The sequence below is a fragment of the Argentina silus genome (genome assembly GCF_951799395.1).
Source record: "Argentina silus genome assembly, chromosome: 22".
Classification (NCBI taxonomy): Eukaryota; Metazoa; Chordata; class Actinopteri; order Argentiniformes; family Argentinidae; genus Argentina; species Argentina silus.
In genome coordinates, this window is record NC_139676.1 from 11948021 (window position 1) to 11968235 (window position 20215).

At 42.3% G+C, this 20215-nt stretch overlaps 1 protein-coding gene across 1 annotated transcript; it reads left to right on the forward strand.

Moving 5' to 3' along the window:
- Positions 1 to 1900: 1900 nt before the first annotated feature.
- Positions 1901 to 3992, forward strand: acp5a (acid phosphatase 5a, tartrate resistant). The gene is made up of 6 exons (XM_083693498.1): positions 1901 to 1918; positions 2118 to 2208; positions 2378 to 2577; positions 2781 to 2905; positions 3108 to 3453; positions 3690 to 3992. The coding sequence occupies exons 2-6, from the start codon at positions 2118 to 2120 to the stop codon at positions 3936 to 3938; spliced, it is 1011 nt and encodes a 336-aa protein (XP_083549624.1). The 5' UTR covers positions 1901 to 1918; the 3' UTR covers positions 3939 to 3992.
- The last annotated feature ends 16223 nt before the right edge of the window (positions 3993 to 20215 follow it).

The following is a 20215-nucleotide window of genomic DNA, read 5'->3' on the forward strand; positions in this document are numbered from 1 at the left end:
GGATATTCCTCACGTCCATGTTACACGACTTACATCACAGCCCACAGACATCACCAATGGTTGACCCTCCTGCAGGCCTTATGAGGCTCACATGGCCTAGTTGTTTTTCCATGAAACATGAACTTGCATCTTTTGTATGCATGGCTGTCCAATTATTTATAGAATTATTTATATATAACCAATTATTTATATATGTGCCTTTGGAAAGTATTCAGACCCCTTCATTTTCTCCACATTTTGTTGTGTTTTTGACTCAATTTAAAATGGATTCAATTAAACACACACAATACCCCAGAATGACAAAGCGAAAACAGGCTTTTAGATGTTTCAGTAAATGTATTAAAATTGAAATACAAATGCAAAAATGTCATCAACAAATCACTCAGTAAGTTGAATTGAGTCCATCTTAATGCAAGGATAATAGTTCATGTAATTTTGGAATTAATATCTTTTTTTTTTTTTTTATAGCATCTCTGATTTGCATATATATATAGTATATAGCCATACTGTAACAGAACCCTGTGAATTAAAGTGTTATTATATTTATCTACGATGCAAGCTTGCATTTTTCATATGCATGACTTGTCAATTTAGTCATATAAGCCCATCACCATCTGTGTTCAAATGTGTAATTATCTTTTCATACAGTATGTATGGCCATTGGGGGAATTTGCGATAGTCTTTTTTTAAATAAACATTGTGAACAGAGAAACGTCAAATTTGTGATTCATTGAATTTTCTATGTCATATATGTGTAATTGGATACCCAAATGTACTGAAATGTAGACTCACAAACCATATTGTGGATGGTTCCACATCCTGAAACTATATACTATCAGTGTGAGACAAGTGATCTGACCTTTACTGACCTTTGGAGTCATGTTCCTGACTGTAAATTGACAGAGAACAGGGGGAAAAGCTGCAGGTCACAACCATTCAAGGCGGGACCGGAAACATACATCAGTAAAGGGTTAGGGTCTATATCTATTTACAATTCTGAATCAACCAGCTTTTCGTTATAAGTAGTCTCTGTAATAATTTAAGATATTACCAAAGGATGGGGGGGGGGGGGGTGCTGAGAGGAATGGAAGAGGAGAGGGAAAAAAAGGGAAACACCAATGTGGAAGAAGTAGTCTGGACACCAGCTATTAAAATCAGTGTCAGGTCACATGCCAGCAGAGTTAGGGGTGTGAGCAACGGTCATGCCCTGACAGCGTGGCCTGGGGCTGGGGCAGAGCTGGTCACTGGGGCTGGGGAAGGGCTGGTCACTGGGGTGTGGCCTGGGCCTGGGGCTGAGGCTGGGGCAGAGCTGGTCACTGGGGCTGAGGCAGGGCTGGTCACCTCTCTCAGGACAGACAGCGGATAAAAGCTGTGGAGGAGAGAGATGGAGCTGTAGAGAGAGGAGTGACCCGGCCCTCACTGCAAGACACTCTGAGGACACCTCACCTCCTCTCACAGTAAGTGTAGCCTGCTACCCATTACCAACAGTGAGTGCTGTCATTGTCAGCTTTTCTTTTCCTGATAGGAATGGCTGGAGGAATTTGATAGGGAAAATAACTGCATGCCAATCTAATGCATGTGATGTTGACAATTTGGTTTCTGGAGCGCTGAGAAGCAATTAGGTGGATGCATTTAGTCTGGATGCTGCTTCATTGATGGAATGCAAGATTCAATTATCATACTTTTCTGTACGCAATGATAAAATGCAAGTTTCAATTCTTCTTCCTTATTCAAATGCAACCATAGGGGTTAAGAGAGACCGTTGTGACCACTTCCTGCCACACGACTACAAAACTCTGATAAGCACCAGCTGGGATTGGGTGTGACCAATCAATAATCAGCCATTCTGCCCTTTAAGAAGTGGTGCTTGTGTCTTGTGAGGCAAAGGGGAAAGAGAGAGAGAGTCTGGGATAATACAGTGAGCAAAAAAAAAAAATGCTGGGGGTGATTTTGTAGTTGCTGTAAAGGAAGATTATACACTGTGCTCAGATATAGTTTTACTTATTGTTGTACTTTCAATTATAATTGAGTCCTTTGTTAGTAACATTTCTCTTTAGTGTTAACAGGTCATTTAATTACTTTGGGTGTCTTAGTATTATTATTTGTTATTTATTTAGATGGCACTCTCCCTGTTTACCATCCTGCTTATTGCTCTCCCAATGGTCCACTGCTACCCAACTACATTTGAGGACCTGGAGCAAAAAGGCAGTAAGTATACCCTACTTGTATTACTTTTAACCCCTTCTCCAATTTGGATGAATCTGAGCTAAAAACAGATCTCTGAAAAGAGGCTCTGATTGATCTTTGCCTCATGTTGTGAGCTATTAGCAATGGCCTGTTTAATAATGGAAACATGACTGGATTCTGTCTCTTCCAGAAAACCGCACCTCTATCCGGTTCATAGCAGTGGGAGATTGGGGTGGCGTGCCCTACCCTCCCTACATCACACCTGTGGAGACGGCCACGGCCTGGGAGATGGGGAAGGTCGCCAAGCAGATGGGAGCGGACTTTGTTCTGGCCCTTGGCGACAACTTCTACTACACTGGGGTGAACAGTGTTGATTCTCCAAGATTCCAGGTCAGTTGGAGTTACGACTCCAGCTATTGCATACAACTACTGGGACTTTCCTTTCTCTTTTCTTTGTCAGAAGCTACATTTTGTTTCCCAGAAACTATTGGGGAGAGGATGCAGGGATCTTAAAAGTAGTGTTTGCAACAGACCTTGTCATATTTCATTGAATTCATTACTGATCCCTTTGTCTGGCTTGATTTCTTCTCCAGGATACCTTTGAGCGTGTATACACAGCTGACTCTCTCAACATCCCTTGGTATATTCTTGCTGGCAACCACGACCATGCGGGGAACGTCCGAGCCCAGATCGAATACAGCCGCAAGTCAGACAGATGGTGAGAACAATGGCTACTGAGCCACTGGCGGGACGTGTGGATTGTTGGTTGATGCCTGTTCTTGTCTTCATTTCCTTCGTTTTGAGCCTTGAACTGTTCTCTCGTAGAATCATAAGGGGTTAAGACCTCGGAAAATCTTGGCATTGATTTGACTCATCCCGCCTTTTTGTCTTTCTGTGTATTTCCACTTCCTGATTCTCAGGCGCTTTCCCTATTATTACTATGAGCTGAACTTCCGCATCCCCAACACCAAGCAGACCCTGAGCATCATGATGTTGGATACTGTGATGCTGTGTGGAAACACTGATGACTTCAGCAATACTGAGCTCCAGGGGCCTCTTAATGCAGTGGATGCCAACCGTCAGTTGATCTGGCTCCAGCAGAGGATGGCCCGGTCCAAGGCAGACTTCTTGCTGGTGGCCGGTCACTATCCAGTGTGGTCAGTGTCCGAGCATGGCCCCACAGAGTGCCTGCTGAAGCACCTACGCCCCCTGCTGGTCAAGCACAAGGCCACTGCCTACTTCTGTGGCCATGACCACAATTTGCAGGTTTGTGGAATTTTAGACTCTTGGCAGTTTCTTGTTCTCCTGTTGTATAAATTCTCAGGGGTCCATTACTTGTTTAAAGAACCCCATCAATTGATACCAGATTATTCGTGGCTAAAGTAGGTATTCAGTTTATTGATTACTGCAGTGTAAATGGCTTGTAACCTGAAACTGTTCAAGGCAGGTCAAATTTAGTCAAATGCCCCCAACTAGCTGTAACCCCCACCTTTTGCCCTCAGTACCTGAAAGAGACTGGTGTGGGCTACGTCGTCAGTGGCGCTGGGAACTTCCTGGACCCCGACATTCGTCACAAGGACCATGTGCCCCGTGACTCCCTGAAGTTCTTCACCGGCCAGGCCTCCACCCTGGGCGGCTTCGTCCATGGCGAGATCACCAAGGACAAGATGACCCTCACCTTCATCCAGGCCAAGGGGACCTCGCTCTACCGCACTGTCCTGCCCCGCCGGGATCTTGACGATGCCTCCTAGTGGACGGATGACTGAGGAGACAACTGAAAGTCGAGACATGACTGTTTAAAATACATGTAGAATGTTGCAGACTGGCAGGTAGGGCTCATTTGTGGATGGCATATTTCGATTTGAGTTTATTTTATACTCTGGCATTACCACTTTGAGCCACTTGCTGGCTATAGAATGGAAGAGAATAAATAATATAATAAAGTAGGGAATAGAAAATAAATGTATTTTAATAAATAAGGGAAGGATTTTTGAGAACCGAATGAGGATCTTTATAAAAAAAAAAAAAAAAAAAATTGAATGCAAGATTTTTATTGCCCTTTTTAAATAAAGATTACCTGGGATTGTAAAGAGAATTTGTTCCCTTGTGTTGAATGATTCATTGATGCTTTTAGATCAGGAACTGTTTGTAGCGTGCCTTTTCAAATCTGTTCCGTTCATACTGACTTTCTTACTCAAGTTTTGTAATGCATGTGGAGTTGCATGGGTGCGAGAAGACTGTCTGGCCAATGTTGTCCTTGATGGTGACTGGTGGGTTTGGTGTTTGACAGGTCTGTTTGCTTGAACTGTTGCCTTGTTTTCTCATGTGCGCTCAACTTGTTCTGTGACTTTGGCTCTGATTTGACCTTTCTAAATAGATAATTTGTTTAATTGATATCAGCAATTATTTGTAGCTGGCCCTGACTTTCATTCAGAAACTCTCTTGCAATGCTCACTAATTTGAAGTTTAATACAATGCACCCAATAGGTACTGAATGACTGACTATTTGTGTTGCCATGCCATCTACTGGCCATTTTATATATTTCACTGCTTCTCTAGTGAAGGGGCAGTGGGTTTTTTCTTTTTTGGGTGTATTATTATTATTATTTTTTATTATTCAGGGATTTCAAGCGCTTTAGTATTTACAGTGCTAGTGGATTTTTAAGTGTTTCTCAAAGTCCAAATGGGAGCAGTTCCAGAGGGCAGGCTCTGCTGTGGCATGGTGATTTCCAAATCCCCAAATACAGTCGTGCCTAAGGTCAGGAACATCATGGGCCTGAAGGGGCTTAGTCTTAAAATTGCAGTCTGCTCCTGTTCTCTAAACTGAGGGCAAATATTGTCAAACAATCATGTCCAGACATATTTGTTTTGTTTTTTTCTTCTGGATATCCAATAAGCAATGTTACTACGGAAGTTATCCAACTTTCAAACCATTCATCTACATTTATGGCATTTAGCAGATGCCTTTATCCAAAGCGACCCTCAGACCTTCTCCTCCAATAGGTTGAGAAGGAAGCAAGGAGAGAGGACAGAAGGAATCAAGGAAAGACTTTTGAGGTTCAACTTTTGCCAGAGAGCTACCTGACCTGCCGACAGAGGATTATGGGAGATGAGAGCAGAGCAGATTGTCAGTGTTACTGCCGTCAATAGGATTTAGATTCAATGATGACGTCAAAGACTCTCAACCCACAGACTGATACAGAAGACAACGGTAGGTGCAGAAACTATCCTACTATAGAAATGAACGGCACAAACTGAGTCTAACGGTCTGAGAACCGACGCTGCCGCGTACACGTAAATTGTGTCACCATAGTCAATGACAGGGAGGAGCGTCGCCTGGACAATCCTCTTATTCCCAAAGGTGAAGCAGGATTTATTTCTACGCAATAAAACTATTTTAACTCTCTTTTAACTCTCTTTTAATTCTTGATCAGTTTTTCAACATGCATTTTAAAAGACAGTTTCATCATCAATACAAATGCCCAGGTACTTATAACGAATGAATTGTTCCATTTGGGCTCTTTTCAGGGTACACATATGCAGATCATTGTAATCAATGTTACAGGATCTAGTGAGACAGTCCAGTGTCCCACTTGTTCTCCAAGTCACTCCAGCCGTGGCCTTGTCCTCATTAGTCCTCCTATATCCAATGGTAAGCCCTCTTTACAGGTTGGGTAAACACATCGTAACAGGACGTTACTGGGTTTACGGTCTTTAGATCTCCTAATATAGCCGTTGTGTGGATGCGGTAAAGAGACAGCATGTGATATACCTCATGATCCCAGGAGATCTCGTGTAATCTGTTCTATGATCCTTTTAATCAACACACGCAATCATGCTATGTCATGTCTGTATGTACTGGATCTCCTATTATAATGTGCAAGGTGTTGGGCAGGGTAGGGGGGGGTGGGGAGGGTTATAATCCAATTGCCAGTGACACAAATTGTCTGCTAACCTAGTGGACGTCCTGGAAGTCGAAGTTGAGATCTGTCATCCATCTCATATACCTCAGTTCTCTCCTACTCGGTCTCCAAAGTCTTATGTTCTGAAGGTGCTTTTAAGACTCAATTGACTACAAAGATGAAACTACATTGTTTTTCAACTTCAGCCAGGAACACTCTCGTATAGGGAGAGACGTATAGGGAGAGTCGTATAGGGAGAGTCATATAGGGAGAGACGTATAGGGAGAGACGTACAGGGAGAGTCATATAGGGAGAGAAGAGACGTATAGGGAGAGACGTACAGGAGAGAAGAAAGGTATAGAGAGAGTCGTATAGGGAGAGGAGAGACGTATAGGGAGAGACGTATAGGGAGAGACGTATAGGGAGAGTCGTATAGGGAGAGACGTATAGGGAGAGAAGGCAATGTTTATCTCTGACTGACTACAAGATTTCTAATTTCCTGTTGCTGGTTAAGCTGTTGTCCTGAACCCATTCCACGACAGCCTCTGAAGCTCCCTCTCAGATTGGACTGCTGCTTCCTGATCTTCTACCGTAATTCCCCAGATCAAAAGTAATAAAAAGAACGCTGTACACGAAGCTAAACTGCATGACGTAATCTTCTCTCTCTCTCTCTAATCTCACCGCTCCCAGGGCACAGGCAATTGGCACAGATGGAATGGGCAAAGTCAGCAATTTAGCAGAATGAAAATAACCGAAAAATAACATACGAGAGACTGAGGGGATAACGTAATCCCTCCCTTGATGAGTGTGTTTGTTGTGTGTATGCGAACGTACAAATGTGTGTGTGTGTTTTGAGTATTTGGTAGAAAACATTGTCTCTATGTGCCTTTTTAAGCGAGGATTTCTGCATGTCAGGCAATATCCAGCTTAACCCCTGAAATCCCCTGGTTTTAAGGTGTGTAACACTATGGGTTTCTGGACAACAAACAAGCAAAGTTTTTTTTTTACTTTTTAACTCTCTAGCTGCCTCAATCAAGGTCTTTTCATTCTGAAAAGACCTGAACAAATGATGAATATACACACTCAGAGATGGAAAATAAGATAGCCTGCTAGCCCAAGGCTAGTCTTTTTGAAAGCTGGGTCGTGAAAAATGTGAGGTTTGTGTGTTTGTGTGTAATTGCAAAGGAACAGCTAAGTAGTCATAACTGAATAGTCACAATTATGTAGCTGTACATTTTTGGGAAATAAAAACCGTGTAGCAGATCAAATATTCGTCAAAATATTTTCTCATTAAAAAAATAATATTTTTGCCTTAGTTTAATATTTTTGTTTAACGTTTTGGACAGTAGACTTGTAAAATGTCACCGAGGCTAGTAGAAATTGCAGGGTTCTAGCCCGGCTGGCCAGGGCCCAGCATCCTTAAATTCCATCCCTGTACGCACTTAAGCAGCCATGTTCTTATGCGTCCGTCCTAACTGCTGCACATACTTTCTTTGATTAGAGTGTTTCTTCTGCCGTTTTATACTGAATACGCCCGTCTCTATTGAACTGCCAGGCGATCTGCGTACAGTAGGTATCACTGGTATCACCCAGGCTCACCTCGCCCAATGGGAACCCAGCTAAGCCAATCCTCTAAAGACAGGAAATAACCTTATTATTAGAATAAGGACTAAGGTATTAACAAGCAAAATAGAACAGACAGATTTTTTTTTTTTAATTTCATACCATATTCACACAAGTGTATATTGAAACACACACGCACTACTTCCCTTCTCCTGTACATTCAATCCCAAAGTGAATTTATGGTAGTGCTCCAGCAGGCTTTTGGTACAAGCATCATATAATGTACCCTCAGCATTTGCCCCTTTAGCTGACGCTTTTATCCAAAGCGACTTACATTACAGTGAGTGCATACATTTTTCTGTATATATGGTCCCAGCGGGAATCAAACCCACAACCTAAGCATTGTTAGCACCATGCTCTACCAACTGAGCCACAGAGGACCACTGTAAGATGAATCTCAGAGAGAGACGTGAACAGTCGGCTGTGTCCTGCTCCTCAGTAATGCTACTATAGAATGTGTTTAGGGTAAAACAAGTTGTGACAAGAACATTAACTAAATTAAGTTACAACACCAAACACAGCAGGCAGAACAGCAACCATGACAAAATAACAACTTACAGAGCAGGTCATTTTAATACAGCGCTGACTGTGGGTGTGTGTGTTGCGAGTGCGAGTGCGAGTGCGCGTGCGAGTGAGCGTGCGAGTGTGAGTGTGAGTACATGTCGAAATGGCCCCAAGCCTCGGCGTCTCTGGGGAAGGACTGATTGTACGACGGGCTGTTAACATTGACGGTAGTAGGGAAGAAATGAGGGATGTAGGGGATGACAGAGGCCAGAGGGCTGGCCAGGGGGCTGTCGCCTGCAATGTTCAGGGGAATGATGACATCGTCCTGGTCCCAGACGTGGAAGGCGTTGGGGTGGGAGTGGGTGAGGACAGGGGGCATGTGCAGTGGGGTGGCTCCCTTTTGGTCACCGCTTTTCAGGGTGTTCTCTTCGAGGGGGCCCAGCAAGGCCTCTGTGGAGAGGTATAAGGTGGATGGTGAGACAAGAGAGTAAGGGTGAATGTCAATGCTTCTGTAGTCCACAATGGCTCCCTCATGCGTTCTATCAGTTTATCAAAATGTTTTTTTTTACTAATCTAACTAATGAATAAACCTAACTAATGATTAGGTTATGGGCCACACATACACAGTAACAACTGAAATCCTCTATCAATACGACAAATATACTCCTCCTGTGTATCTTTTTCAAATTGAAACCATATGCTACTGTACAAGTTGATTACCTGCGATGTCAAGGGCGAGGTCCTTGATAAGGTGACCCACAATAGCATAAGCAACTGCAATCACCACCACAGCAGCTACACCCAGGTAGAGCACCGGCTTGGGCAGTTGGATAATGTCCCTTGGGGGTGGCTTGTATTGCACATACAGTGGCTCTTCACGCTCTATAACTTGGAAGAATTTTCCTCCTTTATCTGTGTTGTTAAAACTGCTCATGTTTCCAGTTGTTTGGATGTCCATATGATGCTGTAGGCTATATCATGAGGAAATTGCTCCACAATAGCCAATGCCTTCTGTTTGATTCCAGAGTTGGCCTCTCCTATTCCAGCCTTTGAAATGAGTCAGAGTTGCAGACCTACATTCACAGAGTTTGTGAGATTAATGAAAAGGTTAATGAATTGATTTCTAAGGTCAAGCAATTGGCATAAAAAGGTATGGCATTCCAATACTTAAGTGTTTTAGGGTGACAGACAATTCACAATTCAGTCTACCTTTACCCAAATCTTAAAGTAGGCTAGAAAATGGTCATTCATGAGACTGATTATCAGTTGCAACTGAACACAAACAGTTATTCTTTTAAAAGCTATTTTAAAAGAAGACAGCAGCTTACCTTGGGGTTCAAGTTATTCAGATGTCAGATGAAAGGTGGGTGTTCTGCGGTAGAATCCTCGATTGGATGGTGCCATTTCATAAACGTATTTTAGTAAATCTTAGATCATATTTTGATCTGTTTGTTACCAAGCACAGATCATAAAAACAATCTTAGAGAAACATTTTACGCATGAATGGATTTGATCACGGTCAGAGCGCACGCACAAAGTGGCCGCTGTCCACGGCACTGAGACACACTGACAGAGCTCCGTAGAGCAGAGCCCAGATTGGGGGATTACTGTCCTGTCCTAATCCACTCCCCACTCCCCCCCGTGTCAGTAAATACACTAAATTGACTGAAACGCACACAGTCAAGCCAAAATGGTGCTCGAGATTCAGTTGAATCAGTCATTCAATCCAAATAAATACACTCTGGAGCTAACTAATTCATTGCTCCCGTCCACAAAAAAATATAATGTTTTTAGTAGCATGATATGACAACAGACTCTCTACCAGGCTGCGGCTGAAGCAATAATCTATGAATGATCGATATGAATGATTACGGCAGCACGTGAGACTTCCCGGGGACGTCTTCCTTCCATTAGAAATTAGAGCAGCTAGTAGTTGCGTAGTCAGGTATAAACGTTCACTTTATTTCGTAGAAAAGTAAGTATTTTAATGACATTATACTTCGAACTTTTTCTATAAACCTCTTAGCATTAACGAGCGAGGTATTTTCTTTAAAATAGTAATATTAACTGTGGCTCGCAATCTCTAGCTAGCAAGCTAGAGGTAGAGCTATATCTAGCTATCAGTACCAAACGAAAATATGAAAATCTATATATTAATGTGTAAAGCTAACCAGCTAAAGTAGGTCGGTGTGTTGGGTTGTGGGAATTAGGTATTAGTTACAGTAGGTACTTTACCTGTAGAAATACTACAATCTTTCAACTGGCTGTGCTTCGTCTTTTTTCGTTGTGGAAGTCGACTCCAGTATCGATATTAGCTAGCTAGCGACACGTTTTCCCACTCATTACCGAAAATAAAGAAACAGCGACGCCCAGTGTAATGTCGGGCGAGGTGCATAGCTGAAGTATCACCAGACCTGAACTACTGTTAGATAAATCCCTGCCCAATGCATAGGGGAGCCTACAAGACCATTTATTTTCCAATAGGGACAGAGAGCGACCTGCAGATCTTCAAATGGATGATTTTTCATTTGACAAACTTCCCTCCACCTCGCAATCAACTCCTAAACCCAGACACGAACCTCCTCAGGTACTGTACACCTCAAAACATTCAAAACCGTTTCTAGCTAAAACTAGCCTACATTGATAGCTTCAAACTGCAAATTTAGGACAAGAAGACTACTGTGTTAGTTAAATTTGCATGAATGTAACTATTGCTAATCTGTATCCAGTGTGTAGTGAACATCATCTTTTCTGTTGGACCTGACCCGAGTGCTCCACTGCATGTGTGGTTTCTATCCTCTGTTCCCAGGTCGATCCAGATGAGGGTCTCGGCACTGACCATGACTCATCCCTAAGTGAGAGATCCTCATTCATGAGCATGGATGAGACTCAAGACCAACAGATAAGGTAGAGTACGGAGAAAAAAACGAAAATACATGTGTTTGCCGACTCTTCCCTTCTATAACTTTTAGGAAATGGGTGTGCGTCTAAATTCTGTCATCAAAGTAAGCCTGTTCATCTTGCTAGCCTTGTTCAGTCTAAAAAGAAGACCCTTGTCTCAGCTCTATAATTGTTCATCATGAGTTGAAAGTCATGGGCTTACATTAAGAGTGTCAGCCAATGTAGCAGACTGACGGTGTAGTGGTGTGCTTGGTCTAAGCTCAAGGATAAATGACATTGGCAAAAAGGTCCAGGACCTGGTTGGAAAGATCAACGACAGCCGCACCATGGACCAGAAAATGATGGACGACTTTCAAGACAAGATGGTGAAGAAGGTATCCAGCACTGAATGACCACGGCCCTGCCAACACCACTACTTACCATGACCACATATTTAACAATTAACTTTCAAAACTTGCTTCAAGAAACGTAATAAACATATATTTTATAGTACTGTATATAGTGTACTACTACTACTACTACTAATAATAATATATTTATTTATAGAGCACATTTTCGTACATAGAGTGCAGCTCAAAGTGCTGTACATAAAAAGTCAGAAACAATAGTACAATAGAAGAAAAGTGAAATAGGAAAACAACAAATAAACAGCAGTAGCCTACATGTTAACATGATACAAGAAATGGTAATAGATAATTAAAGCACTATTCAAGTAAAACCCAAGCAATCCGGACCAATAGTGAAATAGAAAGCCGTAGATAATAAAATTCAATTCCGTTCTATTCGATTCACATTGATTGGTATAGCATAGGAACAGGAGTTTTTGATGGTTAGGTTACATTGTCAGGGGGGGGGAAAGTGTCCTTAAAAGTGTGTATCGTGTTTCATGTGTGCTATCCTGCCCCTCAGGTGAGTGGTATCTGCCAGCAGATGAAGGACCACATGTACAGTGTATATGAGGACAACAGCCACGCCATGGAAGCTAAGCTGCAGGAGCTGTCGGAGGTCCTGGAGAGCTGCAGTAAGCTCAACGCTGAGCTGCAGCGTGTCAGCCAGGCCCTGTCAGGCCTCAACAAGGGCTTGATTCAGGCACACGAGATTACAATCCTATAGTAGTCTATGACCATCCCCCCCCCCCCCTAAGAAGCCCCACACCTGGTCCTGATTAGCCTGTGCTGTGTGGATCCCACTCCCTCACAGTACTGCTCTTCCTTAAGCCAGAAGCAAGCCTTGTGTCAGTGCCTGTGTGTGTGTGTGTGTGTGTGTGTGTGTGTGTGTGTGTGTGTGTGTGTGTGTGTGTGTGTGTGTGTGTGTGTGTGTCTCTGTACTGGAGACCCCACTCCCACTACTGTATTTCACTACTGTACAGGGTGACTGACAAACAGTTTCTCTCTGCTATTCACCTTCAGAGGCCTCTCTCTCTCTCTCTCTCTCTCTCTCTCTCTCTCTCTCTCTCTCTCTTTCTCTCCCTCCCTCTCTCTCTCTCTCTCTCTCTCTCTCTCTCTCTCTCAGCTTAATGTTTTTGTTAATTAAAAAAAATAGTGCCTGCCACAAAAGTATGACTAGTCTATTTCCGGTGTCATAACTGAATACTGTACTGTACAATGCTGTGAATATGAAATCACAGAATCTAGTGTTTTTTTTTAATGGAAATTAAGTATCTACCTCTGGGGAAATTCAGATTCAGAAAACATTATTGTACCAGTCTTGGGCAATTTGTTTTGCAGCTGTATGAAAGACATTGCACGTAACACATTACAAAACACGATATATATATTTTTAAAAAACACAAAATCAAATATGCAGGTACACAGACATAATCGGCTCTCACTGCACAGCACATACAAATTCAAAAGCCATGTCAATAAACTGCCAAACCCTGCTAACCCACCTCACATGAAATTCACAATCACAACCCCCATGGACATACAGCGCATATTAGTGAGTCAGTAGTTACAATAGATAGGGCGAAACAATAGATACTGCAGTGACTGTAGACAATAACAGAATGGTGTAAACGCCTTAGCAAACGAGGCCCTAATCGTTTAATACCATTTCGATTAAGCAGAACAATTGATGACATCAGCATCCCTGTCCTCAGCATCCTTGTCCCCAGTTCAGGTCACGCTTCGGTATCACAATTACAGAACAGGATGAGACAATTCAGGGAATTGAAAAATAAGATTTATTCATTTTCAGTTCATTTTCGTCACCTAAATAAATAAACTTCACTTGTCTAGAGCTTTCAAGATACACATACCTGCACATCTGAAGTACATCCACACATGCATTTTTTTTACCCATTCAATTCCATTATTCTACAGAAAAGACATTTTCAATCTACACAGAATCCTTAAACAATGCTACATAACACACATTCCCTTTTGTAGGAGATCCTGTCTGAAGCTACAGTATCTACATTTCTTACATACAGGTACATGAGCAAAAACAAACCCATCTCACATTTGGACTCAGTGTTTCGTACGTAGGCTTCCCTTAAATAGTCTCACATACACAGAACAGAGGCACTTAGGGATGGAATGGAACTCCATCAGAAGTACCACGCTATACTGTATGTGAGCGATTTCTTATCACAAAGCTATCCAGTCCACTTCAAGTCTTCAGGCCACAGTCACTGTCTTAACTTGGACACTACTGACCTCTGCTGGTCATTAGCATACATAGCACACTACATTTTCCAGTATACATGGTGCACAACTAAACACTTCAACAGTACTGTTGTTACTGGTTCTATCTCATCGCCTCCGTCTCTCACTCAACATATTCCTCTGCTTAAATCCTTGAACTAGTAATAATAATAATTATTATTATAATGGATTGGATTTATAATACACATTTATTCAACCCAATGTGCTGTAAAAAAAAAAAAAAGAAAAAAAGAAGAGAACTATTTTATTATTATTATTAATAATAATAATAATAATAATAATAATAATAATAATAAATAGTAATAAATAATAGTACCATATCTACAATATGATCTCCAGATTCAGGGCGTGGTGGATGATGTGGTACTCATCTGAGATGCGTTTGCCTCCCAGCATGCCTCTGGCCTGCCTGGCGATGTCCAGGGCCTTACCACAGCTGTTCCTCTTCAGCATGGAGATCATCTCAGGGGCCGCTCTGAGGAACACACACACACACACACACACACACACACACACACACACACACACACACACACACACACACACACACACACACACACACACACACACACACACACAGGACAGGGGTCAGTGTGTATGTATCTCTCTCTCTCTCTCTCTCTCTTTCTTTCTCTCTCTCCCAACGCTCTTTTCTAGAGCTACGTATGCACAATAGGTGCAGTTGTCTAAAGTCAGTGAAACAATATATCACAATCATTGCAAGTAGGCTAATCATTGTGCACAAGTGCAGGTATTTATTAAGTGCAGGTCCCTCACAAGTGGGAAATGTTGGGAAGTGCAATGGTGGTTATTTGAACAGTGCCTCTACTCCCACTCTAGCTATCTGAATTAATCTACTGTAGGTGTGGTTGCGCAGATGTCTCACACGCGAAGCGTATGAAGAAACGCATGCCCTAATATCGTGACAGATTCGTAATTATTTGAGTTGAGTAGATTCTGCGATTACAACAGATTAATAATGAGTTATTTGATTAGGATTAGCAGTCTGTTGTATTGTAGCATACAAGTACCGTACGTGTACTGTGCTTAGTCCTACTTTGAAGTCCCCGAACTCCGTGCGTAAAAATATATCCAAATTACCAGTAGCCTAGGCTACAGATTCCCAACCGTGATATGCTGACTGTGTAACGTATAAAATGGATTAATGTTGGAAATTGCTCATGGTCCCACATTTAAAAGTAAGAAGTTGTAAGGCAGTAGATTTTGACGAAACAATAATTAACACTAACCCTAAACCTACATTTTAAAAACTGTTCACTGTGCAGGTGTACGCAACATACGTAACCTATTAGATATAGGAGCAAAACAATATTTGAAGCATTCAAACGATCTAAATGGCCACTTTATTTTCAATAAACATTATTTTACAGTTTGCAAAAAAATGACTGCCATTTTAGAATATTGGCAAAGCGAGAACATGTTTTTTTAGCACTGCGTGGGGATATGCTGGGCATTGTTGTCGTGACAACGGACGCAACAATGCCCCGACGTTTAATGCGCAATAAAAACCTAATAATTCTAAAATAGTATTCAGACAAGACTGCTTTGATTTCACACTCGACTTTTCAACCGATTAATTAGCATGCCTTTATTCACAACAAATTAAAGATGGAGAAAGGAATGATTCTTGATCTGCTTAAATCAAAGGACAACACGATTTTTCACCTAAGACAGACCCTCCAAAATATGTCTATGGGAGACTCTATAGGTAACAATATGCAGATGTGGAGGCTCCAGATGGAGAGAAAGAGCATAGAGCTGACTGTACAGTACCAGGCCGCTCTGAGTGAGAAGGACAAGCAGCTCTACTCTCTCCGGCAGCTCCTAGACAACTTCCAGCTAAACCAGCAGAGAACCATCAGGGCCCTGGAGGATAGGTGGAAGAAGGAGAGAGAAGGTCTAGAGACGGGGAGGAGGGATGTTGTCGAGTGGGGACTCTCCACCTTCAAACAAAAAGATGACGTCATCCTTTCCCTTGGCCTCAAAGTGGAGTCCCTTGAGAAGGAGGCCGAAGCTACCAAGGAGAGAGAGAGGAAATGGGTGGAGGAGAGGAGCGAAATGGAGAGCAGGGCGAGAGACGGGGAGGTGAAGGAGATATTCAGGGTCAAAGAGAAGGAGAAGCAAATCAACTATCTCCTTCAGGCCATGGAGAGGTCTAAAAGAAAACAGGACAAAATGGCCAAAGCCCACACCGACCTCCAGAACCTCTGTGCCGCACAGGAGAAGAACTGGAGAGCAGAAAGGGAGGAGATGGAGAGGCAGGCCAGAGAGGCAGAGCAGAGGAAGATGGAGGAGAGAAATGTGATGACCACCCTCCAACAAACCCTGGAGTCTCTACAAACCCAACTGGATGACATGTCCAAGGCCCACGTGGACCTCCAGACCCTCTTAGCTGCTCAGCAGGAGGAACTGAGAATGGACAATAAAGAGAAGACCAGAGAGATAGATAGTCTCAGCGAGGCCCTCTACTCTTCCCAACTCTACTCTGTTCAAATGGAAAAGTCCGCTAGCTGTCTCCGGGCCCTCTCTGTGAAAGAGAGGAAGGAGATGAGGGAGATGGAGAGGAGGATGAACGAGGCTGTGGCAAAGTGTCTGACCAAGGAGAAAGAGGTGGAGACCTTGGAAAGAGAGAGGGAGGAGCTGCGACAGCTGCAGAAGCTGAAGGACTGCGAGGATGAAAAGGAGAGACAGGAGATGAGAGATCAGCTCGACATGAAGGCCATAGAGCTGGAGAAAGCTGAGAAAAAGGTACAGTACTGGCACTTCAATGAATCATTGGACTTATCTACATCACTTTATTGAAAACAGGGTCAAAAACAGTTGATCATCATGTTATGAAGCCCGAAGTTGTCATTATGTGGTTTTGTATTTTAATACCATATCTCGTTTCAGATCCATTCAAGGAAAGGATTCATGAAGTTCTTCAAGCGACAGAACAGGGCCGACATCCCAGATGAAAAGAAAGTGAACGGCAGGAATGAGAGAGAGAAGAAAAAGAAGGAGTCCTGCTAAGGATGATTGCTGTCCTTCTTTTTATTTTTGCAAACCCTCCCCACCACCACCACCCCCCCACACACACACACTTTTCCTACCTTCCCATCACCCCCCCCCCAGTCCCGTCCTCCAGCCCCCCAGCCCTCCAGCCCCCGAGCCCCCAGCCCCCTAGCTCCCTAGCCTCCAGCCCTCCAGCCCCCTAGCCCCCAGCCCCCTAGCCCCCAGCCCTCCAGCCCCCTAGCCCCCAGCCCCCTAGCTCCCTAGCCTCCAGCCCTCCAGCCCCCTAGCCCCCAGCCCTCAGCCCCCAACTCTCTCTCCCTCCCCCCTCCTCCCTCTCTCCATCCCTAACCCTAACCCTAACCCTAACCCAATTCTCCTTATAGTCTTATTTTGATCCTTATAGCATTCTCTGTCAGTCAAATGGACTGAGATAAATAAACCATCTGATTATCTCCTAAACACCATGACTGAAGTACATCATTGACTTGGTATTCTTTTTCCACTGTGTTTATCATCCACCCACTCTCATTCAAGTTCACTTTGTTCTAGCTTAGATTTTAGACTTAGAAGTTACAGCATCTATATATCAGGGGAGGCTGGCGGAGGCAGAAATCATAGGACGGGCTGCCTTTTCCCAACCCACCTCACTTACAATGCTGTAAATAGTTTTTAAGTGGCCCATAGGCCTCAGCCCTTGAATTCATGAGAGACACTTAAAATGAACAATGAATCAAATCATAGAACTGAGAGTGAATATGTCTGCCTGTCTCCCATGATGTGAATCCTCACTGTGAACGTACCTGCTGTACCAGCCTATAGTCCACATACAACTAAGGTTGTGTGATGTTGAAGGCTTTGATGTTGATTACATCATAGACTCCTCTAAGCCATCGACGCAAAAAGAGAACACCACCGCTTTGCATATTCACATCTGACTATTTCATAACCTTCTTCAAACGTACCTTTCTGACCTGGGGACGCTGTGCCCTGTGCTCTGGATGCGGTGACATTTCTGGGTGCTGGAGAGCAAGCGTGTGACACAAACACCTCAGAGAGCCATCGTTTACTTCAGTTGGTCTGAAAGAAAAACATTACAATACATTTAATTACATAAGTGCATAGAGAAGTAAAGACTGAAGTAAAGTATTCAAGAGGAATAATGATAATAACAGGTTAGGCTTAGGGTTAGAAACGTAAAGTATACGTATTCATATGTATCAGCTTTTCACATGATAACCATTCTGCCCTACAATATGGGAATTCTAGGAATTCTAGGAATGTTCTAGCACGTTCTAAAGAGAGTTGAACAGTAACAGATCACTCTTAACTTTCAGCAGAGGAGACCATTAACACGCATGATGTTGGAGAGCTTTAGATTAGGAACGCTTTGTGTTTTCACGTCCATTATAACTGTATACGATAAGTGACAAATACAGTTTGATTTGATTTGATTTGATTTGAGTCTGAGAGGACTAAACGGTGAGAAGACAGATTGATATTATTGATCTTGCTATTATCTTGTATCTTGCTTTATATCTTGCTGCTGTCTTCATAATTTATTTATTTCAACACTTATGAATGTGGACAATGGCAAGACTACAGTTAAGGTCATTAAAAAACAACATGTACAAGATGTTCAAATTAATTTGTGATTAATACAACTGTGATCAATTGAAGCCTTTTAGTAACCTTTAGTCTACATTTTCACAAATGATAAGAGTAAAAACCTCTGTGTCAATGTGGCTCTGGCAACTTTGCACGGTTACACAAGCATGTTACAAAACATTTCATAACATCAGAAGGTTTTTCTTTTCAAAGATTAGTAGAAACTCCCTCACATATAATGTAACACGACAGTGAGTAACTTCATGCACGCGGGTCTTTTTCTACTGTACCTGTTGCTTTTTGATAATAATCTCAGATGACGATCTGATTGATAACTTTCCATGATGATGCCACTGTTTTATGTACTTCAGGTTGCTTAAATAATCGCTCCAGAGTGGTGAGGTCAGAGGGGGTTGGCATGGGAGGAAGTGGGGGCAGTTTTCCGCCATGATGAATGAGTCAGTGAGGCCATCATTGCGTAAAGCAAATTATGCAACGTTGCATAAGTTATGAAATTTAAATAAATTGCTTTGAACACAACAATAGTAGATAATGCAGACGTGCTTGTGCTGTTGTATAGATAGGAGTATGGTTGATCAAGTTCTGCGTGGTTGTATCAGAGTTTAGGTGAACATTTTATAAGTTTCCAATTGGTGGTAACGGTGCCTCACTCCGACTGGCGCAAATGTACAGTAGAGCTGTATGTCTGAAGGTATGTCGTGGGTACTCACAGCCTCTCTGATTGGCTATGAGAGCCATGTGCAGATTGTTTGAATGCGCACACAACTTTGATAAGTGACATTGCTAGTGCGTAAGTGATCGCTATGTCCAAGAGACCATGGGCACCTATAATAATATAATATAATAATAATATAATATATATGAAAAGGACGCTTTTATCCAAAGCGACTTACATTGCAGTGAGTGCATACATTTTTCAGTATATATGATCCCAGCGGGAACAGAACGGCTGTAGTTATCGTGCAATTAAAAATACCTAATGTATTCGTCCTTTTTTCAATCATATTATTAATTTGAATAAACATAAGCAACAGGACTGTGTGTCTACGAAAATGTTCCAATCGGGACATTAAAGTCCACCCTATCCTGTTATCCTATCCTATCCTAAATAATCAATAAAGGCCTACTTGTTGTTGTTTTTTCAAAATAAGAACGCATTACATCTACGTTGGGGCTGTAATTGTAACGTATTTAAGTAGCAATTGTGCCTTCCCATTACTGTAATAGCTACATTGCATGGAAGCCACACATTTGTGAATATCCTAACAATTACGTCACTCATTGGGCGTACTGTAGCCCTACAGCACGGTTTATTGTCAAGCGATGCTATTGGTGGGACAGCAAGTGTGGTCTGTGGTCAATGCCATAACAGTGTAAAAGATCATGTGTCACCTCTAGGTTTTAAAGTACTCTCTCTCAATTAATGTATTTTATCTTCCTGTATGCTGTATGGGCATATTCTGGTTTCATATTGCAGTTGATGTGAGAGATGCATTTGTACTGTTTGTGGGGTTCTATATATCTATTCATTTTATATTGATTCATTATATATTGTTTTCCTTGGCTGCTGTCTTGGACCAGGTCTCTCTTGAAAAAAACATGTTATTTCACTGAGACTAACCTGGATAAATAAAGGTTACAAAAAAAATATGTGTCCTTTGGAATACACCCCTGTCTTTGTCAGCAGTATTTTCATCCAGATAACGTTTGCATAAAGTGATTTTGACTGCATTTGTTTGCATATGAACTGATTCCATAGTGATGACATGCCAATTACCATTGCATCTT